Here is a 27,541-nt window from a genome sequence, read left to right as displayed (position 1 = left end):
GTCAAAACGTTTAACAACATCTTTAATTTCACATGAGGCCTTGTATATTATTATTTTTCCTATTTGAAGTGTTGAATTCAATACAGAATGAAGTTATAGTAATTCAACACAGAACACTTCTCTTTCCTCATACAAGTCTTTTACGGGCAGAGAAACAATATGCATCCTGTTAAGGCTTTGCATCATTTATTTCTCAACAAAAGCAACTAGGAAGCTGCAAATTTTCACTACACACCCACAAGCAGCATATTTATACTTAATGCCTGAAAACAGCAAATTTTCATGTTATGCATGCTGGAAAACAGCTTTACATGTTCTGCCTGAAAACAGTAAATTAACACTTGACACATTAAAGCATCAAATTTACACTAGCAAATAAATGCTTGACACCTTGAAGCAGCAAATTTACACTTGACTCCTTAAAGCAGCAAATTTACACTTAACACCTTGAAATAGCAAATTTACACCTGGAAGCAGCAAATTTATACTTTACACCTTGAAGCAGCAATTTTACACTTTACACCTTGAAGCAGCAAATTTACACTGTACACCTTGAAGTAGAAAATTTGTGATTGTCCCCTGGAAGCAGCAAATTCCTATACCTGGAAGTAGAACATAAAATAATTCAATACTGATCACTGTACACTGGCAAAAGACAAAAATAGAGAGATTTAAAGAGAAAGTTAAACAGTCATTGATGCAGATTAAGTTCTTTCAATGCAGTGCCATCTTTGTTTAAGGTCTACAACATAGAATTTCATTAATTGAGTAGCCTATAAACTATGTATATAACCACAGATCAGGCATGCCCAGAAAAGCAAGTTTCTGAGGCCATATGGATTACAAGACAATTTTGATAGAATGAAATATTTACAAAAAAACACGTACATGTATTTACTCTGCATGACAATGAGGAAAGGTCACTCTCCTCTGTGATATGCGGAATGCCACAGTAATTTGTAACACTAATGAGGCTGTGTCAACCATGATGTCATAATACTGCTTTGCAACATAACAGATTTGTAAATGCAGTTTTTTGTACCTCAGAATGCCCTTATTAGGCAACGTATTGGCTAATGTGCAATACATGTACCGGTACATGTAACCATGAAAAAGTTGAGATTAATCCAACTTGCTGTATTATGAGCTGAGTTATTGTACTATTTTATGTTTGGGCAATAATTATGTAAGTGAGAAGCCCAACAAATTGTGAGCCAGTGCTTTTTATTAAATAAATGCTGGTTGCCCTTCCTGAAGACAGACATCTGTGTAATATCAGTTTGTAAAAACGGTCAGTTTTGCAGTTGTAATATTGAGACTAAGATAAGATAAGATAATTTTTATTCATAGTCGGTTACAAAAAACATGTAAACATTAACTATATAAGCTATTTTGCAACATAACAGATCTATCCTTTAACAATACAAACAATTAATATAGTAAGCGAGATTCTGACCAGAACAAAAATATCAGAATCTTGCATACATATTGCTTATACATAAAATGGCACAATATGTCAATCCGTTATACATTTATAGATGTATCTATCTGATACATTAGCTAAGAAATATGAAGGCCATTTCTGAGAGATAGGCAGATGGAATACAATTAGAATTGTTCAACCTATACAGAACAATATAGTGGTGTAAGACCAAAAGGAAGGAAAATAAAAAAAATCATGTAAGTCAAACTCCATCTATTGTTGTATTGTTTCGAGACTTCACAAATATTAAAATAAAAGCGATGCATCCTTTGGTTTTTTAATCGACCTTAATTTGAATTAAGACATTGAGAGAAAAATAAAACAAATTGTTTTGTCATCAGTTTTCGCGACCAGTCCAGTCTTTGAAATGAAAGCTTAGGCTTACTGGTAATTTTTGTTAGGTTCACATCTGTGAACCTTCTGTTTCTAAATATTATTTTATATGGATATGTTGTCATGTTCAGAGAGGAATGTCACGATATTTAATGAAAATACCGGGACAGTGCACAGACCTGTGCAAATTATGGACCTTTCCAGTGTTTACAGATTTATGTAAATTGGCTAACTTGCTACATCTACATCTACATCATACTGCTTAACAATCAATTCTGATTATGACTAGCAGGCGCGTTGTCAGGGAACTGTTAATAAAAGAATTTATTTATATGCAAATTAAAAAGTTAAAAGAATAAAAGTTCTACAAGACTATTAATTTAAAAACATAGTGTGCAGTTTAGAATTTATAGAATGGGTCAAGCCTCTCAGTAAAGATGTTTAAACTGGGGCTGGACTGAACAGTTAGGGGAAGGCTATTCCAAAGACGTATGCTCCTAGGAAAGAAAGAATTTTGATGATATTATGTCCTCGAGTAGGGTATCAGGTAGTTCAGATTTCTTGTTTGAGTAAGGTGTTGGTGGTCAACAAAAACGATGTTGTTTTGGATTTTATACAAGTAGGTTACAGCACTGATGTTTCGACGCTGTTCAAGGGTTTGCCAATTAAGATCATTTATCATTTTTGAGACACTACTTGTATAGTCATAATCATTAAAAATGTATCTAGCAGCTGATCTTTGTACTTGCTCTATCTTATAAATTAAGTATTTCTGCCAAGGATGCCAAACTATGGAGCAATATTCAACCTGAGGTCTAACATAGGTCTTATATGCAGTTTCTTTTATCTTTTTATTTGGAGTTTTAACATTTCTTCTAATGAATCTGAGGGAGTTATTTGCTTTAGATGTGATGTTGTTTATATGTTTGGTCCATGAAAGGTCTTGACTAATAGTGACTCCTAAGTATTTCGCTTCTTGAGTTGAGTTAAGTTGGATGTTAATACATAATACATAGTTATTGGTTGACCTGGTTTGCACAAAAGGACGCATTGTTTTGTTTGTGATACTGTTTGTGAGCAGTTGACCTAGCAATGAATGGAAAAGGTATGGCTATTCATGTTCAAAGGTCCAAGATGCTCGTCCAATCTTGGTGTCCATAAAAGCTCCATCCCTCTTTGACCTCAAGTCTAACTTTTCCTTTTTCAGTAACCATCATGACATCCCTGGACCTGGATCCCGTGTTTGTGAAAGCTTTAAAGCTTCTACATTCTAAGAGCAAAGAATCTGGTGCCCTGCTCAAGCAAATGTTAGATGATGCTATTGCACAGAAAAAAGGACAAAGTAAATCAAAGGTACCAAATGCATGAACACAATTTTAGCTCACCTGAGTACAAAATGAGCTTTTGTAATGGCATTGCGTCTTTTGTTCACCTATATCCACAATTACTTAAAAACAACAAGTTCTCCACAAGTTGGATTTTGACTAAACTTCACAGGAATGATCCTATAGTGGCACTCTACAAAAAAGTATATAAATGGTACTAGTCTGATGCATTAGAAGGTCACAAGTGGTAAAAATAAGATGGATTTTCAGAATGAAATCTTTAAAATCTTTTTCTTAAAAATGCAACAAAAGCAATGCCCAAAGCTTAGATACATGTATGTGGCATGTTGCATCACTTTATTGTCCTCAACAAAAGTTACATAAATCATGCCACTGGGATCAAAATTGGCTCTGACCTGGGAGTAAGTTATTTTTTTTGTAGACTTATATAGGAAAAAAGTCTTCTTGTGTTAACAAAAGATCCTGGAGTCTAAAATGGATCCCCCTTGGGGTTCACTTGTATTACACAAACTTGTATAGTAAACATGTTTTGAAAATTTTCAATCCCAGACAGAGTGTAAGTATTTAGCATGTAGCATTATCTTTTGGTCACCTTATAAAATATAGAAAACATGCTGCTTGAGCCAAAAATGGCTCCCTCTGGTGGTCATTTAATAGTTTTAATTAACTTATTTAATAAAGATGTTTTCAGGGAGTACAATTCCCAGAGCATAGATATTTTGCATGTAGCATCACATTTTGGCCTTTGAATCATGCCCATGGGGTTAATAAAATTGGTTTCCATGTTTTGGGTCTCTATCTTGAGTTATATAGAACTGTTTTGAAAAAGACATGGTGAAAGCTACAATGTTCAAGCTTAGATATTTGGCATTTCCTAGGGGACCACTTACTTTTGCATTGAAGAATTGTAATAACCTGAGGTTCAAGGGCCACCCTGACCATCTTGTTATTAAATATACTTTAAGTATAAATCAACCAATATAAGTTCAAAATAAAAGAGTTTTAATACTTTTTTTAAGGTATAGAAAGTTTCCAATTTTTACAATCTTTAGCTTTGTTAAGACTGTTTTTTTTTGTAACTGAGACTGGGATTTTATGGAAACATTTTTTTATAGCTGTGGTGAAGATTGCTGACTTAAAACTTCATTATAATATTATGATATTTATATAATTATAACTGTTTCAGACAAGTTCATCCGAGTCAGAGAAAAGCTCTGAGAAGTCTTCATCCAAACATTCAAAGAAGGATGATGAGTCCAGCAGTAAGAAAAGAGAGGCTGAGAAACGCCATATAGATAAGGTAAGCAGTTTATTCTTGCATAAGATAATTTATTCTATAATATGAACATTTTGAGTTTGCTTGTTTATGATGCATCTGAAAAACTCAACGGCTAGTGGGATTTTAATCAAGTGACTACAAGCTTTCATGCTAAAGAAAGACAAAGCTCTTGACCACTGAGTGAAAGTAAAATTGATCCTTGACTCAGTTTGAAGAAGTTTTTTTTGGGGGGGATTGAGGAAGGTTTGCGTTCATACAAAACATCTGTCTATAAAGGGTTCTTTCCAGGATGCTTTCAAAAGATTGCTGGTAGTAGAAACATGTCTGCAATACTGCAATTACGAGGGATTGAGGGTATATTCTGAGGGTATTTCTTCCCCATTTTAGCTTTCCTTTACAATTAAGGATAGATTTGATTCTTGAATTATTATTTTGTGTTCTAGATATTTGTTTTTATAATGGATATATGTTTTGTCTTTATTTTTCCCTCTAGACAAAACAAGGTGGGTCAGAATCATCACCAGAAGTTCCTGCCAAGAAGTCGCGTCTTGAAAGCTCTGATAGTCATAAAGAGAAAGATTCAAAGGAAAAACACTCGGACAAAGAAAGGGATAAAGACAAAGATAGGGAAAAAACGAAGAAAGATAAAGAAAAAGATAGAGAGAGGGAAAAAGAGAGAAAGGAAAGAAAAGAGAAAGAAAGAGAGAAAGAAAAAGAAAAGGAAAGAGAAAAAATAAAAGGTAAAATTAATGTCATTATATGCCTCAGAAATGAATACATGTTTTTTTTTGTGTGTGAAAACTTGTGTTTTGTCATGTTTTAATAATGGATTCAAAGCATGTTAGATATTATTGAAAGAAGAAAGCATTGTTGTGTGCGTAATAATTTATAAGAAAAGAAGCAAAATGTTAACAAATTGTTATTTTGTCTTTAATACAAAAACTTAATCACAATATATGTACTTAAAAGATGGCCAAGCTATATTGCCAGTGCCGTCAGTGCTGCTATGGGAACTGTGAATATAAAATGAGCCGCGTCACGACAAAACCAACATAATGGGTTTGCGACCAGCATAGATCCTGACCAGCCTGCGCATCCACGCAGTCTGATCAGGATCCATGCTATTTGCTTACAAACCCTATAACAAGTAGATAAACTGATAGCGAACAGCATGGATCCTGATCAGACTGCGCGGATGCGCAGGCTGGTCTGGATCCATGCTGGTCGCAAACCCATTGTGTTGGTTTTGTCATGACACAGCTCAAATGATTTTGAAAAAATAAACATTTTGGCATTTTTGGGGCTTATGGGCCTTTAATGATGGCTATCGGTTGACTGAATTTTGAATTTTGACAGCACAAGAGCAAGAAAAAGAAAGGGAGCGACAGAAAGTAAAAGAAAAAGAGAAAGAGAAGAAAACAGAGAAGAAAACAGACCAGGAATCGTCAGACGAGGAGGAAATGGACAGAAGCATGGACGCTGATGATTTTGCTATAGGGCTTGGCCTTTCCTGTGTTGTCTGCAAGTATGTATGTTGCCATAGTTACCATATTAATGAAGGCCCCTTAATTAAAATTACTTCTCACTTCACAAATGCATGACTCTCTTATGAATGATAATCAATTTTCCTGCAATAGGTACAGTTCAGACATTAATTTGATATATCAGACATAAATTTAATTCATGTCATATATGTATTATAGACATAATGTTACAGTGTACATTTCCAGACATAATGTTCATATTGTACATTTCAGACATAATGTTGATATTGTATATTTTAGAAATAATGTTCATATTGTATATTTTAGACATAATGTTCATAGTGTATATTTCAGACATAATGTTTATAGTGTATATTTCAGACATAATGTTCATAGTGTATATTTCAGACATAATGTTCAAAGTGTATATTACAGACATAATGTTTATAGTGTATATTTCAAACATACTGTTCAATGTGTATTTCAGACAGCTAAACCTCACATCGGGTAACCAGTTGGTTGAGTGCCAAGAATGTCACAGCTTATATCATCAGGTAAAAAAGCACTCATCTTATTTTTCATTATTATCTTAATAGTTGTCAGCCTCTTGATCACAATGGGGTCTTTAACTCTGCATCATAAGACCTAGGCCTGTCATTGATGGAAAATTTCGTATCAGTATATCAAGACACCATTATCGACGATATGTCGACTTTGTCAGGAGCACAATGAAAAACATTAAAATATGTGTTGTAAATTGGGATCATAGTGTTATGCATGCTTGTATTAGACATTACAAATACTGCAAACTAACAAAGTTTTTTTGTTGTTGTTTTTGTTGTTGTTTTTTTCGCTGACATTTGAAAACAGAGTTTAAAGTTCAAGGTAGCCAAGAAAACTGGGAAAAAGTGACTTCTCTTATTAGACAAAATAGAGAGGTATATTTACTAACATGAATAAATTTTAGCTTGTATCGATACTTGAAAGTGTGTATCGATATTGTATTGGGTGATGAATATCAATAATATATTGATTATGCGATAGTCAGTGACAGCCCTAATAAGACCTTTTGCCCAGACACAAACTTACTATTTATCAAGGTTCCACCAACTTACTATTTACCAAGGTTCTGTGTTACCCCAAACATTTACTGCTATCTCATTCTGTTTCATTTCATATACATATATTTAAGAAATTTCTTCATGTTCAAACAACAAGATTTCTATCTACAGGCTTTGAAAGTCATCTTTGTACATGTACATGTATATGGTTTTTATTTAATTTACAAGGCTTATTTTGCTATATTTGATTTATTACTAGGAATGTCACCGTCCACCAGTTATAGAACAAGATGTGAATGATCCTAGATTTGTGTGGTACTGCTCTAGATGTGAAAAAACTATGAAGAAAATGGTAAGTTCATTACAACTTTACATTTTGAGGATTATCTAATTTTAGGACTTTATATTATAAAGATTATGAAACATTAGGACTTTACATTGTGAGGAATATCTGTGCATTAGGACTTTTATGTTTTGAGGAATATCTGTGCATCAGGAGTTTATGTTTTGAGGATTATCTAATTTTAGGACTTTATATTATAAAGATTATAAAACATTAGGACTTTACATTGTGAGGAATATCTGTGCATTAGGACTTTTATGTTTTGAGGAATATCTGTGCATCAGGAGTTTATGTTTTGAAGATTATCTAATTTTAGGACTTTATATTATAAAGATTATCAAACATTAGGACTTTACATTGTGAGGAATATCTTGCATTTGGACTTTACAGAGTAATCTAAGTCTGGCCTGGTCACCAGGATATTTGGAAAGGTGACATATAGGGGTTACTTTTGTAGGCGGCAGCGTCATTGTCGGTGACGGTGTCCCATAAGGCTTGTCAGTCACTATAAGTCGGATTGACTCCAAACTTGGTATGCATGCTTCTTTCTATGGCCCAAAGTGCAGTAGACAAGAATCATTACTCTGCCCTTCCTAATTTTTGACTGCTATTGACTTGAAACTTCATAGGATGATAGATCTCATTATGAAGAAGTGCAGTGCACAAGAATCAGCACTCTGCAATTCTTATTTTTTGAGTTATTGCCCTTTGTTAATTTTTACTTTACTTTTGTTCGGGCCATTTCTCCTAAACTATAAAAGCTATGGATTTGAAACTTCATAGGATGATAGATCTCATTGAGATATAATGCAATGTTTAAAAACCGGTACTCTGTTCTTGATGATTTTTGAGTTTTGCCCATACTTTATTTTTGTCCAGCCATTTCACCTAAACTATAAAAGCTATTGACTTGAAACTTCATAGGATGATAGATCTCATTGAGATATAATGCAATGTTTAAAAACTGGTACTCTGTTCTTGATGATTTTTGAGTTTTGCCCATACTTTATTTTTGTCCAGCCATTCCACCTAAACTATAAAATCTATTGACTTGAAACTTCATAGGATGATAGATCTCATTGAGAAGAAGAGCAGTGCACAAGAACTGTTACTCTGTACTCCATGATTTTAGAGTTATTGCCCTTTGTTAATTATAATACATGAAACTACATGGGATGATAGATCTCATTGAGAAGAAAAGCAGTGCACAAGAACCGGTACTCTTTACTTCATGATTTTAGAGTTATTGCCCTTTGTTAATTATTATACTTTATGTTTGTCTGGGCCAATTCTCCTACACAATAAAAACTTTTCAAGCTTAGCTACATCAGTCCTGATGTAACATTGTTACAATCAGTTCAAATGCCACTAAAGTTCAAGGTACATATGTGATGTGTTTATAAATAACCTATATTTAAGAAGAAAATGCCTAAGTGACAGCTATATTGTTCACAATGCGACACATCCGACTGGCAGAGTACTAGTGTTTGCTATAAATATATGTATATACTTTTCAGGTGACAAAGCCACAGAAGAGTAAAACTTCATCAGTAATTGTACCAGAGAAGTCTGAGAAACCTGCTGTAAAACCTTCAAAGACTGAACCAGCCAGCCTGTTTGCTTTCAATAGAAGAGAAACTAAACTGGTTTGTTTATTTAAATCTTTATTATCCCCCGCCGAAAATTTTCGGCGGAGGATTAGAAATAGTCTCCGTCCGTCCCACCTTCCGTCCCTCCATCCGTCCGACATTTTTGTCCGGAGCATATCTCTAAAAGTATTTGAGTTATCAACTTGAAACTTCATAGGTGGATAGACCTCATTGAGGAGGAGTGCAGTGCACAAGAATGATAACTCTACCTTGCATGATTTTTGAGTTATTGCCCTTTGTTATTTTTCAAGATTGATTTTTGTCCAGAGCATAACTCCAAAAGCCTATGAGATATTAACATGAAACTTCATAGGTGCATAGATCTCACTCAGGAGGTGTGCAGTGCACAAGAATGATAACTCTACCTTTCATAATTTTTGAGTTATTGCCCTTTGTTATTTTTCATACCTAATTTTTCACCTGAGTGGAGCATAACTCAAAAAGTGTTTGAGATATCAACATGAAATGTCATAGGTGGATAGATCTTATTGAGGAGGAATGTTGTGCGCAAGAATGATAACTCTTCCCTATACAATTTTTGAGTTATTGCCCTTTGTTTTTTTTTCATGCTATTTTGTCCAGAGCTTATCTCAAAAAGTATTTGAGGTATCAACTTGAAACTTCAAAGGTGGATGGATCTCATTGATGAGGAGTGCAGTGCTTAAGAATGATAACTCTACCCTGCATTATTTTTGAGTTATTGCCCTTTGTTATTTTTCAAAATTAATTTTTGTCCAGAGCATAACTCAAAAAGCCTTTGAGATATCAAAATGAAACTTCATAGGTGCATAGATCTCACTCAGGAGGTGTGCACTGCACAAGAATGATAACTTTTACAATTTTTGAGTTATTGCCCTTTGTTCTTTTTCATACTTAATTTTTCAATTCAATTTTTTTCTCAAAAAGTATTTGAGGTATCAACTTGAAACTTCATAGGTGGATAGATTTTACTGAGGAGGGATGCAGCACACAAGAATGATAACCTACCCTGCATTATTTTTCAAAAATTGCCCTTTGTTATTTTCAGCCATCAGTATTCACATAGGTTTCAAATCTGTAATCACTATAGCCATTAGTTTTCATTACCAAAAGACCTCTTAAAATGGAATTATTCCGCTCTACTACATATACATTCTTCCAATGAGCAAACACATTCGGCGGGGGATGGCCATGTTGACATGGCTCTTATTTTCTATAAAAATCCCCTCTTGTCACTGAGCCTTTAAAGGTTGAGGCATCAGGATAGCAGCCACTGTTTATCCTGTGCCTGATTGTAGGCAGCCACTAAATGGGTTCCAAATACTAGTGTCTATGCATCTTTCAGCTCCAGAAGGAGAGGTGGTTTTGACCATTGGTGTTTACTTTAAGTTTGTAACAACCAGGGTTTAGTCAAAATCATCTTTCCTGTTAAGGCACCATATGATCTAAATTGTGTTGGTGTGCTGTAAAACCAAACAAATTGTATCTAAATTTACTTCACCTCTTGAGAATTGAAGATAGGCTGATTAGCCCAGCATATCTTTAGTTTGTATGGTACAGACCTCGGCATAGTAAGTTTTTTTCCTCATGATGATTTTCTCGCCCTGAAAAATGAACACGAGGCCTTGATTGCTGTATTTATTGATGTTGTGTTCAATGACTAAACTTGTTAAGATTCTGTATTCAGTTTGTTGCAAGTCAAATTGTATCATTCTGATAAAGCATCATTGTATGGTATTCTAAACTACATTTTTATGTCTTTGACTTTAAAGCAGCATGGTAATTTTCATGAAAATTTTAAAAATGTATTTGAAAGTACAAAATTGTGAAGTGAACAGAGAAAGTAATTTACATGTTGCAAATGGCACTTACAATCCAGGTAAATTACCTGCAAAAATCAGTCATTAACCACATATAATATGTAAATTATTAGTTGAATCTTGATAAAATCTTGGTACATTTTTCTCAAGTTTCATTTCTTGAAATATTTTGACTTATCTGGAAGCATGCAGCTTCAAGTCGGACCAAATTAAGAAAATAAAAGATGCTTATTAGTTTATACAAATTTATTTTAGTTCGATTTTGTTGGAAGCTATAATCTTATTGAAAGACTCTCAAAAATGCTTATTAGAAAATTTTAAAAAAGTTTTATGATGAACAAAGCGTATGATATTATACATGTAGCAATTAAAAGAAAAAAAATGCTTTTCAAAAATGTTTTTGTGTTCTTAATCAAACTTTTTATTTCCTCAGAGTTCCTCCTCCAGCAAGGATGTGTCAGGATCTGGGGCGGCTAAACCTCTTAGCGGTCTGGCTAGTCTCGCAGCCAACTTGTCCGGCTCCAAGTCAAGTTCTTCAAAATCCGACCAGTCAAAATCAGGCAGTTCAAAGTCTGAGCAGTCTAAAACCAGCACTGGAAAATCTGACCAGTCTAAATCATCATCCTCATCATCATCATCATCATCGTCTTCGTCTAAAAGTGACCAATCAAAATCAAGCTCGAAAACACCTGACCAATCAAAATCGAGCTCTAGTAAAAGTGACCAATCAAAGTCAAGTTCATCCTCCAAATCTGACCAATCAGAAAAGACTAGTGTTTCCAAGGATAAGGAGAAAGACAAATCAAAAACTGATACTAAACCTTTCCAGAGATCTTCTGTTGATGGAAAAACTGAAAGTAATAAATTGTTTGGGGGTAAATCTGGGGAGTCTAGTAAATTGACAAAGTCCTCATCCAATTCAGCGTTAGTGGCGGGTAAATCTGGGTCAGGTGGTCAAAGTGCAGTTGCAAGTGCAGACAAACGAGTACAAATGATGAAGAAAAAAGCGGCTGCAAAGCTTACTGAGAAACGGACTTCTATGAAATAATATCGGACTTCTATGAAATAATATCAGACTTCTATGAAAAAATATCGGACTTTTATGAAAAAACATCGGACTTCTATGAAATAATATCAAACTTCTATGGAATAATATTGGACTTCTATGAAATAATATTGGACTTCTATGAAATAATATCAAACTTCTATGAAATAATATCGGACTTCTATGAAATAATATCGGACTTCTAAAATAATATTGGACTTCTATGAAATAATATCGGACTTTTATGAAATAATATCTGACTTCTATGAAATAAAATCGGATTCTTTACAGTGGTATTAAAGAAAAGAATGGGATGAAAATTGATCAATATTTTGTTTTTAATATTTTTTTTGAATATTTTTGAGTATGTCATTTTGAAATTTACTGCATATTATGTGTCCTTAAAATTTACAATAGAACAAATTCTTTTTTTTTGTTCAACCCTTTCTAAAGATAGATTTTGTGACCTATGTTCTCTGTGTTGTTGCAATGTTATTGCCTGAATGGACTGGCAATTTACAATTATTAAGACAGTATAAAATAAAAACAATATTAAAGTTTAAAACATGTTTGTGGCTTCATTATTCCAGTGTTTTAGAGCATGTATTTTTCATTGCAATGTGTGTTTCTCCACAAGGTGCACTATGTTCAAACATGTGAGGAAGTTATCCAGGAAGCTATATGGAGGTTTATGGTCTGTTTGTTTGGTGACTTGTGCCTGAAACAATATATTGAGATGTCAAATATGCAGACCGTTCTCCCCCAAAAATTGGGAGAGAATTGTCAGGGAGGAAACGTCAGGGGAGGAACTGGTATATATATAAATATATAATAATACATAAAAAAGATGAACCTTATCAATATTACCAGAGACATAGATAACTATCTATGTCTCTGATATTACTAAAAGATTAATTTAAAAATTACGGTATCCCTTTTCTTTTTCAATCTAAAAATAGTCTTAAACCTTAAATTAAAACTTTTCAATGAATCATGTCCTTTGTATTGTATTGTATTGAATTTGTATAAATAACAATTGGTGAAATAACGCCATTGTTTCTATGTATTTCATTACATGTGTCAAAATGTGGGCTAGAGGTCAAGGTCGTTGACTTTAAACCATTTGCCTCGAGCCGCACAAACGTCGGTTTCTACGTGTGAGTTAGCTATCCATCTACTTTACGGGACGTCTGTGGTTCTACTCAGGTCCTTGATTGTGCCTGAAATAATGTTCAGAGGGACATCTGAAGTCAATAATAGCCAAAAAAAATGAAAATTTCAATAATTTGACCTTCAAAGTCAAGGTCATTTATGAGTGAAGGTCAAAGTCTGTCTGATTATTTTAAGGGATATCCTTGAAGAGTATTATGTTCAAGTTTGAAGACAACCCATTCAAAAATAACAATGTAACAGCCAATAATAGCAAGAACAAGCAAAATTTGAACTTTTTAACCTTGAAGGTCAATGTCATTTATGGATGAAGGTCAAGGTTAGTGTGGTCTACTGAAAGGTTTTGTCCCAAGGGTTGTTGTGGCCAAGTATGAAGACAATACACCAAGAACTAAAAAGTTATGATCCAGGTAAAAGTTTGCGGACGGCAACGGCAACCCCGCCGCGACTATAATAATACCTCTACTTTTTTTTTTCAAAAAAAAAGTCGAGCTAATAACTAATCCTTGCTACATTACCTTTTCAGTTTTTACTTAAAAAGCGATAGTTTTGTCCCCGGCTCTACATTGGTCATGGAACATGTTGAAAACACAGTTTTAGGTAAAAAAAACCGAAACAACACACTGTAGTACGTACTAAAACCAACAGAAATCTAATAAGTTTTATGAGGAAATAAGTAAGTAAACACACTTTTAATTAAATACGCACTGTTCTGTTTTTTTTTTACAACGAGTGATTAAATGTTCTTAGTAGCAACAGTCCCTCCATTACTGCTGCATCCACAAGTCCGAACATAGACTTACTCAATTAAGACATATGGGATCTAACATGAGTTGTCATTTGATAAATGATATTTAATACCTAAAAGGAACATCATGAACATGAAAAGCGTGCACCCCAATATTTTCATGCTCTTGGTAGGGTGTACAATCACATGTCTTTTGTTATACGGCGACATTACCGGCTTATTGTCATTCAGTGGCTTAACTTTCTTACATCTGTCACTCCGATATGACGAATGCTAACATTAGGCGGCATTTGAGAGAAGCAGAGTTATGGAGGGTTGTAGGGATGGTGTAGCAGGGCGCCACCTTCCGTCAGGTTGGTGCGGAGCTGGGTTTTACACCACACCATCATCACCAGAGCCTAGACGAGATACCGGCTACTGGTATGCTGGAGGTCGGCAAAAGGTCACAACGCCTGCTCAGGATCTGTTTTTGGTCGTACAGGCACGTCATGCAAGGTTTTCGACAGCAACTTGTCTTCGAAATGACCTTGCTAATGCTGCGGGGTCCGTGTTTCCACACAGACGGTACGTAGAAGGCTGCATGAAGGTAATTTGCGGTCGAGAATACCTTGCATACGTATCCTCTTGACGCATCGACATCGCCAGGCCCGTTTGGAATGGACCATGGAACATACACGTTCTGTTCACTGATGAGTCCAGGTTTTTGCCTATACTTCACAGATAGGCGTGCTAGAGTCTGGATAAGATGATGTGAACGGTTTCAGACTGCAAATATTGTTGAGCATGACCGCTAAAGAGGGGCCATACCCGTTAGAATGATCAGAAACCTAATAGGGAGTATGAGAATGCGCTGCCAAGCTGTTATTGATAGTCAAGGGTCACACACACACGGTATTCAGTCTAAAACTGTAAAAAAAAAAAAAAAAAAAAAAAAAAAAGCAAAACAAAAAACACAACAGTTTTAAAAATTTGGAAAACACACTGCTTGTTCTGAAATCCTCAAAGAGGGGGTCATCCTCTTCTCTAGTCAAACTCATTTTAATTATAGGGTTAAATTCGTGCTTCAGCTGATTTGATAAAATTTAAACCCTTTCGCACGGCGTTAATAAAATTATGCCAAAAATTATTCACACTCAAACATATGGTGCTTAACAAAAGTTGAGTAGTATATATTAATATAGAGAAATACATAATGACTAATGGTTATATTACATAGAAAACAAGGGAAGTACTTGTGATAGGTGAAACTATCTGATGTTCCGTTTACTACATGTAAAAATATACTTCAGCATTTCGCATATTATATTAGTGAACTATACGTAACGCTTAAATGATTTCAAGTAAATTATCCTATAACTGTAATGATGCATGATGCAAATCTGGTAAGATGTGTAAAGAAAACATAGAAAATAGCAGTTTACTTTATGGATTGTATATTTTTCTCAAAGACTTTGCCGAAATAATAAATTGATGATGTGAACACAGAGCACATCACATATCAGCAGCCGAGAGGATAGATAATAAAGTTCCAAGTGTAAAGAAATATTATGGAGGGGAAGGATAAACCACGATTTACAAGGTAAGTAGATAGTGAACTAGCTGTTATAAATGTAGTCGATCTTAAACTGCTTTTTTCTTCCGCTTAAGAATTTTATCTGGTGTTTTTGTAGATTTTTTTTTAAATCAAGGCCAACATTATAAAAGTGGTTTATATTATTTAAAGTGAATTGGTTCGTCACGGAAGGTCTGTTATATACTAGGAACAATTACAGTGATTGTATTTAATAGTATTAGGCAAAACATCAAACCACTGGAAGTTGTTGGTATAAGTGTGAGCACATGCAGGAGCCTTGACATTCTATAAATAATTGAAATACATGTATATTTATATAAGCAAATAATTTAAAAATAACGGCAAACATACCAATAAACACTATATAGAGGGGTATATTGCCGTTATTTTTCAATTATTTATAGAATGTCAAGTTCCTGTGGTATGAGATACACGATCCGATATTACCTATTTTCCATTGATAGTTTTAGTATACAAACCACAGAAGAATTATACATGGTTGTTATATCGCGTTTTCACCATCGTACCATCGCGACATCGCGATTTCACCATCGTACCATCGTGTTCTCACCATCGTACCATAGTGTTTTCATCATCGTACCATCGTGCATCGCGGGCAAGGACGAAATAAAAAAAATCACTATTGTCCAAACGAAACACCGCGTAATATAAAAATAGTTTACACAGAATCAACTGTTAATTGAGTTTACAAAACTACGTATTATAACATTTCAGGTTTAACAAATGGCTGATTTTAGTAGTTACTACTTTAGTAATGATGATCGACTTTGCCCTGTTGTTTTCATTAGGAGCTCTATACATAGACATTATGGAAACATATGAAACGGACAGAGCAACGGCGGCGGTAGTACAGTCCTTGATGACCGGTGTTACCCTAGGCTTTGGTAAGAAGATTGAACCAGTATCCTTCTAAAACAGAATGTGATCAGCCTTTGCCACCAGCACAGAGCCAGGCCAGTCTGCACATCCGTGCAATCTGACCAGGCTCTAAACTGTTGGCTGACTAACTGTAAATGTTTATCTTGATATCCACATAGTTGATAATAGACAGTTCCAAAAAAAAAAAAAAAAAAAAAAAAAAAAAACCCTAAAATCAAACAATTCGTTCTGGTTCTTCGGAATCACTGAGTCAAACCTGTTTAGTGTAGAAGATTGAATAGTCATCAAGCTGATCGTTAGGGGCGTAAAATATGATGTGCTATTTATCACCGTTAAAGGCACATTTAGCCTCAGCAATAGGATATGACAAAGATGTGTTTTATGATATTTTGATAATGGATTTAGATAAATTTAAATGCATATTATGTGAGGACTTAGGGTTGTGTTAAAGCACATCAGAGTTAAAAGTTGAAGAAAAAAATGACATAGGGAAGCAATTAGAATTTAAAACAAAGTAGTATTTTGTTTTCCATGCAAAATACTAATTAAGTCACTCTATACTTTCTAATGACACAAAAGCAAAAGCTGATAAGATGGTTACTAGTAATCTTTACAGCCAATGAACTATTGAAAACTATGGAAAATGTAACAGAACAAAAAAGAAAAACAAAAAACAAAAACCAGAAAAACAACAACAAGAAAAAAAACAACAAAAAAAAAAAAAAAAAAAAAAAAAAAACTTAGTCTTACTTTGAGCTTAATTAAAGAGCTATCAACGAACATAAATTAATTATGAGTTTGTTTTCATCATATTTTGAATATTAATCTCCAATTAACATTTATGTAAACTTTGCTCAGATATTGCAGTTGAATCTGAATATCATTTCTAACTATGTTTTTTTTTTCTTGATATGGTATTTAGAGCTAAATCACCATTTGTTACAAAAGCTTTTGTTGTTATGTACTTAATAAAGTAAAGCAGTATTATTTTTAAAATGATTATAATGGCAAAGTTCACAACATTTGATGTTATTTGCATTGCTTTGACCATTCAGGTCTTCGTTTATTTTCTGAATGGTTAATGAGACATTAAAGTGAAATATTATTTTATATGTCACAGGGCAAATAAGTGACATTAAAGTGAAATATATTTTATATCTCACAGGGCAAATAAGTGACATTAAAGTGAAATATTATTGATATCTCACAGGACCAATAATTGACATTAAAGTGAAATATTATTTTATATCTCACATGGTCAATAAGTAACATTAAAGTGAAATATTATTTTATATCTCACAGGTGTGTTTAGTGGAGCACTTATCTCAACACTCGGCCTGCATGGTGTTACACTGATAGCTAGCATTCTTGTACCATTGGGTTTTATTTCATCGTTTTTTGCTACCAGTATACACGTCCTTTACATCACCATTGGAATCACATCAGGTATTTTATTCTATTACATGTACTATGTTTTAATATACGTGTAATTAATGTTTTTAAACTTACGTGAAATTATCTTTTTTATAACTAATCATAAGAAATATTGCATCACATTTGTTGATCCATATTCAATGTATAAAATACTGTATATATGCTTTACTAATATAGTAATGTATATACTAGTATTTAACTCTAACATTATGTTTTTATTTAACAAAGCTTTATATTAATGTTCGCTCAACATCACGTTCTGGACAATAAACTTGAACGTTTAGTTAAAGCGACATAATTATGTTATTTTTTATAAACGTCATTTTTTTTCTAAAGAAGACTAAATATCGAAAGCTAAGAAAAGCGTTTGTTTTTATTGAATATATAATATATGTTTGAATTTACAGTAGTCATGTAAACGTTTAATTTTTCCTTTAAATGAAACATATGGTGTCCAATAATATTTCAGTTACAAATGTATCTCCAGTTCGCTCACCTGAACACAAAGTGCTCTCAGAGGTTAGCTTTTAGGATGTCCTCCATTGTAAGTCGTTGTCCATAATTTCTTTAAACAATATTTCCTGACTTCACATGAATGATCATTAGGTGGTCCTCTTTTTGTAATTGGTTCCAGCCTGAAGCATTAATAGACCGCAAGAGCTAAAAAAATAGACTTGAAAAGTGATTTAATTCATGGGTTCTCACAGCAATGTTCTTTACAAAATTCTCGATCTTGATTTGTCTTCGATTTAATTACTATTATAATTTTCATTTATTCATTTATTTTTTCTGTTTCATGTATAAAGCGATTGGGACATCACTGTCACACGTTAGTTGTGTAACAGTTGCAGGGAGGGTATTCAAAGGCCGTCATCAAATTATGAGCATTACAATATTAAACACCGCAGTTGGTTTCGCTTCACTCGGCTATCCGTATCTTCTGTCGTGGTTGTCTGGCATATTCGGACTGCAAGGAACATTTCTTATACTTGGAGGTATCACTAGCAATACATTTATCTTGTGTATTGTTTGTTTTATCAACCGAAAAGCTCTTTCTGATGGACCACTTGATCATAGCAAAGCTTCAGAAAGTGGTTCCAATGCCAAAACCACTAGCACTGATCCAATTAAAACGATTACAGATGGAAAAGATCATCTTATCGATACCCCAGACGGAGACAAATGTCATACATCCCTTAATTTAAAACATACTGGAGTATCAGAAACGGGGTTTATTGCAGAAACATATGATAATATTGCATATAATTCTAAAAATAACGATGATGAAAGAACTGAAGTAGACATAATTGATGACAGAAAAGATGAATTAGCATTAGAGGATAACAATGGTGAAATAGTGTTTAAAGAAGATCCTACAATTTTTATAAAACAAATCGAATGTGAAAATAACGATCAAAAAGAAATTTCAGAGAAAAATATTATCGCTGATAAAAAGGAAGGTACAGTCAAAAATAAATCAACGACTGTAGCAAATGAAACGCAAGCAGCTAAGTTAGAAACGACAAAATATACTAAAGTAACTAAATTGAAACGACATTTTGAAACAGTCCACTGTCTCTTAAAAGAAATAATGACCAAACCATACGTTTGTTTAGTTTTAGCATTCGCCTTCGGAAACATTAGTTTAAATGGTTATCTAGGAGTAAAATTAGACATTGCTATGTGGAAAGGGTTGAGTGAGTCCGAAGGGCTATCATCATTTCTAGCATTCAATTGCTCAAATATTGTTAGTAGATTTATTCCTGGACTTTTGAAAGAACGAAAAGGGATTAATTCCTTTGTGTATCCAGTGATCTCCGCAGTTTCTGGATTTTGCGGACAGTTACTGATTTATTTCTCAGGACAATTATCAGTTTATATGATTGGAGTATGCCTTTGTGGTATAGCGTTCGGTGGTATCGTGTCTTCTTCAATCAATGCAACAGTTAGAATCGTGAGTCTAGAGCAAGTGCCTATAGCAGTGGGATTTCTTATCTCAGTCAATGGTATTCTAATTGTGGGTGTTGGTCCCCTGTTCGGTGAGAGAGTTCATTATATTATCATCTTACTTTTAACGTTTTATTGTGTGTTTTTTGTTTTGTTTTGTTTCTTTAAATAGAATAAATCATCAGAATGTCGTAAATATATTTCCACCACCCTTTTAAACAAATGCGTGTTAATTTCAAATAATGAAATATGGTAATAATAATAACATTAAAGACAAATAAACCAAATATTTGACAATAAAAACAATATTGATAAGTAGCACTAGTAAAGGTATTGATGAATATCACAAATTACACAATGGAATTTGATGATAAGTTCATGTGTTTGGTGCAAATACAAAACATGTACATGACAATAGAATATAAGTTTTAAATTACCTAAACAAGAAATAGGACACAATATATAAACAAGGATGCTAAATATTTTTTCTCACTCCTTTGTACAGTCGTATATTCTCGGCATTTTCCGTCAAACTTCTGATATGGAGAATTTCAATCAGAATGTAATAGAATTAAACATGACTTCCTCTATTTCCAGGTGCTGTGAGAGACATTTCCGGTTCATATGGTAGTGTAATCATGACAATATGTTCTGCCCAAGCTGCCGCAGCAATATTTTATCTAGCTGCAATGTTTTTACGAAAGCAACGAAGGAAGTGGTTAATCAAACGCACACTGTAGATTAAGCCAAACAAGACATTATATTTCATGTTCACATTGTAGAGGCAGAAATGTTTACAGAAAAGGTGAATGTTAAATAACAATGTAATGAAATCCATGTGTTTCCATTGTATTTTATGTATTGTATTATTTGCTGTAACTATGTTTATATATTTATTGTGTGTTATGCAATAAATATATTGAATTGAATTGAAATTCTCAAGGTCTATACAAGAATAAGATCGAGTTACAAGCAACCGCACGGTAAGCTCAAAGGTAAAGCGTTGTACTGTGGATCGGACGAAGCAGGTTCGATTTCAGGATGGTGCAAGTCACTTTCGATGTAATTGATCATAAAATCCTTTCTACGGTCATTCGCACTGTTCCTCTGCTCTGGCATGTAGGAAAATTATCAGTTCCTTGCCAAAGAGAAGACAATTAGTACTACAATTAGTACTGGTAAACAGCTATGACAGCTTGCCCAGGAACTAAGAGGTGGCTGAACTGTTCTCTGTTGAATTCAAAATGGCAGACTGCCGTGATTCAGAGGTTAAACTATCAACACCACCACCACCACGTAAACATAAAAAACATACATGATTTAGATAATACATTTTTTATAATAAAGAATATATGATTTAAAGGAATATATCAGTGTTAAACATCAAAAAGCTGAGATGACTAAAACACAACAAGAACTGTTGTTGACCATTTATAATATATATCATAAAGGGTAGTTGCAAATTTAACAAGAACAAGGATTAGCTTATTGAAGGGTATCTCTAGACTACTGAATACTGTTTACTAAATATTTGTTTGAATTTTGAAAAAAAAAAGAATAATTCTTCGAGATCAATACATGTATGAAAGAAATACAAGTACTAGTGTTTCTCGATTAATTGCTAGGAACATATTTTTTTCTCTCAGTATTAAAGATAGAATGCTTTTTTTTTTAAATATATGACATCAAGCTCATGACTTCTACACACTGCACAGTCGTTCATATCTGTCTAAGCCGGGCAGACTTAATTTGCATAATCTGTAGATTTCGCAATATTATATAAGAATATCTAAATGTTCATTTCTTTTGTTTTTGACAATATCTAACAAGAGCCCGGTTCGAGCCGGGTGATGCTCCCCGAATAGGTTTTGGACACAGGAAAGTACACCTCTTATAGTTTCAGAGTTATGTCCCTGGAAAAAGTTCAAAGTGCAAAAATTTCAAAATTAGACAAGGCAGTTACTGTTCCTTGCACTGCACTTCTAATCAATGCAATCTATCAACCTACACAGTTTCTTGTTGATACCTCTTATGGTTTCCGAGTTATGTCCCGGACAAAGTTCAAAAAGTAAAAATGAACAAAGGGCAATAACTACAAAATTTGGCAAGGCAGAGTTCAAGTTCTTGTGCACTGCACATCTACCCATTGAGATCTATCTACCTACAAAGTTTCATGTTGATGTCTCTTGTAGTTTTAGAGGTATTTCCCTGACAAGTTTTTTTTAAAAAGGGGAGATAATTCAAAAATTGGGCAAAAACAGAGTTATGGTGTTTTTTGTGCTGCACTTTTACTCAATAAAATCTATCTACCAACAAAATTTCATGGTGATAACTCTTATAGTTTTACAGCTATGTCCTGGACAAGATCTTTCTTAAATGGGAGATAATTCAAAAATGAGGCTTAACAGAGTTATGGTTCTTTTGCACTGCACTTCTACTCAATGAGATCTATCTAAAAACAATGTTTCATGATGATATCTCTTATAGTTTTAGAGTTATGTTCCGGACAAAGTTCAAAGTGTTAACATAAACAAAGGGCAATAACTCCAATACTAGGCAAAAAAGAGTTATGGTTCTTATGCACTGCACAGCTACCCATTGAGATCTATTTACCTACAAAGTTTCATGTTGCTATCTCTTATAGTTTTAGAGTTATGTCCCGGACAAGATTTTCTAAAAGGGGAGATAATTCAAAAACCGGGCAAAATAGAGTTATGGTTATTTGACACTGCACTCCCCCTCAATGCCCTCTACCACTGTATGAAGTTTAAACAAACTATCTGCAAGGGTTTTCAAGTTATACTCCGGACAAGACAACGCACGGACAAACGGACAGACGGACAAGGTGGGGACTATATGCTCTCCCTTCGGGGAGCATAAAAATTCAAGGAGAATGTTGACCAGTTGTAGACCAATCCACTTTAAACATGCAAATTGAAGTAGTTTATCAATGTGTCAGTTTTTTTTTATCTACCAGAGACACTATATATATTATTATATGTCTCTGGTTATACCTGACAACCTGACAACATGAAAGTAAATAATACTTTCAGGAAAAATTTCATTCATTTCTTTTTATTTATAATGCACGTACAATCTGTGAAGGGAGGTAACTTGTGTCATATTGCAAAACCAAAACCTCTACACAGTGATACCCCTTGCTTTAAACCAGTTTCACCAATCGCAACTTTTCGGCCCTTTCCGTCAGTCTTCGGATATACAATATATTAATAATAGCCGAATTGTTCCGATTGCCAGTTTTTACATTATGATTAATATAGTTAATGGAGATTTTTGGCGCAACGGGCGTAAGCAAGTGCAAAATTGAAATAAACAAATATTTGTATTAATGCTTACTGAAGACTTTTTTCTGTAATTCCAAAAGCAATGTTATTTGCTTATAAGCCTTAAATTTTGAAATCATGTTCTAATCTCTGTAACGCCCACGAAAATTTGACGAAGACACATTAATTGTCAGCATAAGGAATGTCCACTATTTAGATTGAAAATCAAATAATAAATCGTTCTTGAAGAAGATGTATTTTAAAGAGAAATTCTTCCTTCATTTAATAGATCGTTTTATTTTGCCTCTTAGACAAGAGGAAATTGATTTAAATAAGATAAGCAACTATGTGTTGAAGATAGCTGTGAACTGGAAAATTCGTGATTTGCCGAAATTCATAGTTTGCAGGCGATGGTAGAAAATTATTGTCAAGAAAAACTTTGAGAAATTAAGGGTATTGGAAACTCTAAATTAGAGCACCATATATAGTTGCAATTTGTGTGTGGTCAGTACAAAAGATGTCCAGCAGAAAAATCGCATAAAGTAAGTAAATGAAAACACTCCCCCCTACAAACAACAGATTGTTAGTTAATATTTCATGTAACGCGAACATCATTGTGATAGCTGGGACCAAAAATGATGTTGTTTTTTTTTGGTCCAAGGTTTTTGTTAAAATGATAAAAATAATATATTCATGTTTTAAAAAAGGTTTGTGGGAGAGGGTAAGGTAATATTCTGCATGCTTATACATATATATTAAAACAGATTTAGATTATTTTGGAGGGCGACTGATTGGTTTACAGATGTCATAGCATTGTATTCTGCAGTATCGTCTACAAACAAGCAGATCTTGAAATTTATGTTTCGTGGGAGGTCATTTTTATAAGCGCGAATCAAGAGTGGTCCTAGAACTTAGCCTTGGGGACGCCTGAGGATATATATATTGGGTTTAAGCTGATGCAATTAAGCACAACTTGCTTCAGTCTATTATCTACAAAACTTTTGACCCATCTTAAAGTTTGACCACTGATTCCATTTTCGTGTATTTTAGCAGTACTTTCTCATGATTGACCTTATCGAAACCTGACCTTATGAAATTAAAAAAAAATATTGCTTTTTCATAGACTGAGATGACTAGGTCCTTTACCAGCATGTGCGTAACACATGACCTTTTTTCCAGGAAACCATGGTGGAGGTGGTAAAGGATGTTATGGTTGGTAAAATGTTTGATAATGAAAGAGGAAACTTTGTAGTCCATAACTTTACACAAAACACATGTTAAGGAAATTGGCCTATAATTTGCAAGTATTGACCTTTCACCTTTCTTGAAAATTGGGGCTTCAAATGCAGATTTCCATTGGGATGGTAAAAAAGAATAAATCGAGATAGCTTTTGGAAAATAATCTCTAGAATTGGAGAGAGCATTTAAAGAAATGTGTTGAGAATGATTGGTTTTATTTCATCCAGACTAAAGGCTTTATGAGAGGTTAGGTCATTAAGACGTTTCTCAATCCCCTTTGCTCCTATTTGGATATCTGACAAAGAATGGACGGATTGACCATGCTAAGGTGACAGGGAAGATTTGGGGCTAAATACTGACTGAAATGTTTATTTAAAGCTGTAGCCTTTGAGACATCATCATGGTGAAATTTATTTTCATACTTTAATGTGGGGACAGCAGATGTTTCTTGTTTTGACTGTTTAATAAAAGAGTTCAGCATTTTAGTGTTGGGTTTGATACCATTTTGGGCATCGATCAGTGTTTCTTAAATTTAGGATGTCTTAAAGATACTGTTGATAAGTCTCTAAAAACCACTTCTCCGCACTAGTTAAATGTTTTACGTCAAATAACTGTTAACGATAAGAAAATGATCCTGATTTTATAAATCTTTTAAAGGCCCGGCTTCCTATTTTGATCAGTCTCTTTTGACATATCAATTTGATTGACCTAGGGAAGGTGATCCCAAATGAAAGAGTTTTTTTCCAGATGGAATCTTTTTTCAGTAAGAGATCTCAATTAAAAGTATCAGAGAAATTTTCCCATAAATCCGCTATACTGTATTTAGTGCAGAATATTTCCCATCTGTGCTCTTTTCATAACTTACCACACAGCTAAATTACAAGTCTACGAGATTGCATAAATAATTTTATGACTACTCAGTACAGTAGAGCGATAAATAAATAAATAAATAAATAAATAAATAAATAAATAAATAAATAAATAAATAAATAAATAAATAAATAAATAAATAAATAAATAAAATGATATTACAGTAGATCTTACTGGGTTGCGCCAAATTAACTCCGTTGCGTATATTAGTCAACCATCCGGGTAAGTCAATCGGGTTGTCGTCGGCTATTTCCCTTAACCGAAGACAGACGGAAAGGGTCGAAATGTTGCGACTGCGGATGAGGCCAAAACATTGAATAGTGTTGAATCGTTATTATTTTTAATACCTTTAAATACTCGTATATTGTATACAGGTTTTGTAAAGTAAGTAGCTACAGAGTGGGTTTATCATAATTTGACAGAACACATCAAAACATAAATTCATAGACCTGAAAAAGGAAACATTGTTTATCAGTTTTATTTATCTGTTTATCAGTGTTTATCAGTGTTTATTAGGCCTTCAAGAATCGAGATCTAACTTGATAAATGTACATTATAAAGTTAATTTCCTTAAAGAGATAATCCTGATACAAAAATATGATGGTAATATTTCACTTTTCACCATCGTACTATCGCGTTTTCATCATCGTACTGTCGTGTTTTCATCATCGTACTATCGCGTTTTCACCATCGTACTGTCGTGATTTCATCATCGTACTATTGCGTTTTCATCATCGTACTATCGCGTTTTCACCATCGTATTTTCGTGATTTCGTGTTTTCACCATCGTACTATCGACTATCGCGTTTCAGATTAACACATTCATAGGCGATGGCCCTTACGGCATTCCGGAATGCCGTAAGGGCCATCGCCTATGAATGGTTTGATCTGAAACGCGATACTCGACAGTACGATGATGAAAACGCGAAATCACGAAACTACGATGGTGAAAACGCGACAGTACGATGGTGAAAACACGATAGTTTATCGCGTTTTCATCATCGTAGTATCGTACTGTCGCGTTTTCATCATCGTACTATCGCGTTTTCATCATCGTGCTTTCGCGTTTTTACCATCGTAATTTCGTGATTTCGCGTTTTCACCATCGTACTATTGACTATCGCGTTTTAGATCAACACATTTATAGGCGATGGCCCTAACGGCATTCCGTAGATAATGTATTAGGTAATCCAACATAAAACTTACTGAAATGTTTCATAACAGATGTATTACAAATAGCAAAATCTAATAAACTCCTCGCTGATTGTCCGTTATATGTACACACGCCTTTTTCACCACATATTCTACCGTTCATTATGCGCAGTCTACTAGCTTTACAAAAATCAATTAAAAGACGCCCATTTCTATTAACGCCGGTATCGGTTGTCAACCTATCCATATAAACATCAGTTATATAATCATCAGGCAATAATTCAGAAAAATACCGATCAACATCGTCATGTTCTACAAAATCTTTTAAAGACCCAACTCGACTGTTCATGTCTCCAAGCACGAGAAAATTGCAATTATCACCAAACTCATGTGACAGCTTTGACATTTCACTCATAATTGACATTACGCCGCCTGTCAATCAAGCTGGCAGGGGTCTTACAGATAAGCCAATCGGCGATCGTTATCAGTTTCATGCTAAGATGTCTAAGAAGTCCGCCATTTTCCTTAGACAAGAAAAAACAAGGGCCCACGAATAAATTTTGAATATTTTGGGTGGATTTTTTTGTTCAAAAAAAGCTAAATTAAAACGGTAATCTAAACCAAAGATCTGACATATTTGAACAAGTTCATTTTACACAAAACAAAATTTTCTCCGAGTAACTTTCTATATATAAGATAATAAGATAAGAGGTAGGAAAGTTAAAACTGGCTTATACCACATTGTGCATTAAAACAAGGAAGGAAAGAAAAAAATACTCTATTCCTTCCCGGTTCATTACAATTATGTCTTATTCATAATCACATAATATATTAATAAGATCTCGGAGAATTTATCCAGAAAAGATATGACCTTTTTTTGTTCGTTATAACATATTGTCCCAATAAAGCTATGTAGTAGGAAAAAAGTACTTGCAAATAAAATGAAAAAAAAAATATGCAATAAATATTTCAGGTGAAATTATTCTACCTAAATATTTCTATTAAAGCTCAATGAATTAAGATTAAAATATTTAAATACATCTGCTTCAATAACATTATATCTGATCACGGTTTTAATTTAAAGTTGAGGTATGGTGTATGTGAAATTTATTTTGAAGTGAGTAATATTGCGTTTTATCACGAAAATATCTAATGTACAAATAAACATATAATCATATAACAAAGTTACGCAAGGGCAATTTTCTCATTTAATTTTGACAATTTATGCGCAAATGCATTATATATAAGTGATTTCGCACATAAAACCCCAAAAACATTTGTAAATGTTATTGTTTCAATATAAGATTTTACTAATTATATGAACCCCCGGCTATACATCAATTTAACTATCTTTTGAATTTGGTAAACTAACAATGATATTTTGTCCCCCCCCCAGGTAAAA

The 27,541-nt window shown here is 33.8% G+C and overlaps 3 protein-coding genes across 5 annotated transcripts in view; all 3 read left to right on the top strand.

Annotated features, from left to right (window-relative positions):
• Window positions 1–1,551: 1,551 nt before the first annotated feature.
• LOC132725714 (integrator complex subunit 12-like) lies at window positions 1,552–12,391 on the top strand. Of its 2 annotated transcripts, none has more exons than XM_060710901.1 (9): window positions 1,552–1,680; window positions 3,024–3,169; window positions 4,349–4,462; window positions 4,935–5,181; window positions 5,798–5,966; window positions 6,413–6,479; window positions 7,246–7,338; window positions 8,847–8,975; window positions 11,211–12,391. In XM_060710901.1, exons 2-9 carry the CDS (start codon window positions 3,032–3,034, stop codon window positions 11,823–11,825), a joined length of 1,572 nt encoding a protein of 523 aa, XP_060566884.1. In that variant the 5' UTR covers window positions 1,552–1,680; window positions 3,024–3,031; the 3' UTR covers window positions 11,826–12,391. The 2 variants fall into 2 exon arrangements, with proteins under 2 accessions (XP_060566884.1, XP_060566885.1); XM_060710902.1 differs by lacking the exon at window positions 1,552–1,680 and adding an exon at window positions 1,747–1,870.
• A 2,563-nt stretch (window positions 12,392–14,954) lies between these two features.
• LOC132725711 (uncharacterized) overlaps window positions 14,955–27,541 on the top strand; it is a 37,062-nt gene continuing 24,475 nt past the window's right edge. The window contains exons 1-5 of one of the 2 annotated variants that reach the window (XM_060710895.1): window positions 14,966–15,319; window positions 16,049–16,218; window positions 17,516–17,659; window positions 18,454–19,686; window positions 20,192–20,523. In XM_060710895.1, coding sequence (XP_060566878.1) covers window positions 15,288–15,319; window positions 16,049–16,218; window positions 17,516–17,659; window positions 18,454–19,686; window positions 20,192–20,334 — 1,722 coding nt within the window. In that variant the 5' untranslated portion in view covers window positions 14,966–15,287 and the 3' untranslated portion in view covers window positions 20,335–20,523. Of the gene's footprint in view, window positions 15,320–16,048; window positions 16,219–17,515; window positions 17,660–18,453; window positions 19,687–20,191; window positions 20,524–27,541 lie in introns of those variants that run through there. The other variant, XM_060710894.1, reaches the window with a different exon arrangement.
• LOC132725713 (uncharacterized) overlaps window positions 25,252–27,541 on the top strand; it is a 67,350-nt gene continuing 65,060 nt past the window's right edge. Inside the window, exon 1 of the mRNA XM_060710898.1 lies at window positions 25,252–25,371. The gene's annotated coding sequence lies outside the window, so the exon portion shown is untranslated. The remainder of the gene's footprint in view (window positions 25,372–27,541) is intronic.

Source organism: Ruditapes philippinarum, unplaced genomic scaffold, assembly GCF_026571515.1.
Source record: "Ruditapes philippinarum isolate M1 unplaced genomic scaffold, ASM2657151v2 ctg5035_1_1_1_1, whole genome shotgun sequence".
NCBI classification, from domain to species: domain Eukaryota; kingdom Metazoa; phylum Mollusca; class Bivalvia; order Venerida; family Veneridae; genus Ruditapes; species Ruditapes philippinarum.
Note: the sequence above shows the minus strand (reverse complement) of the source record. Positions and strands in the feature narration are given on the sequence as shown.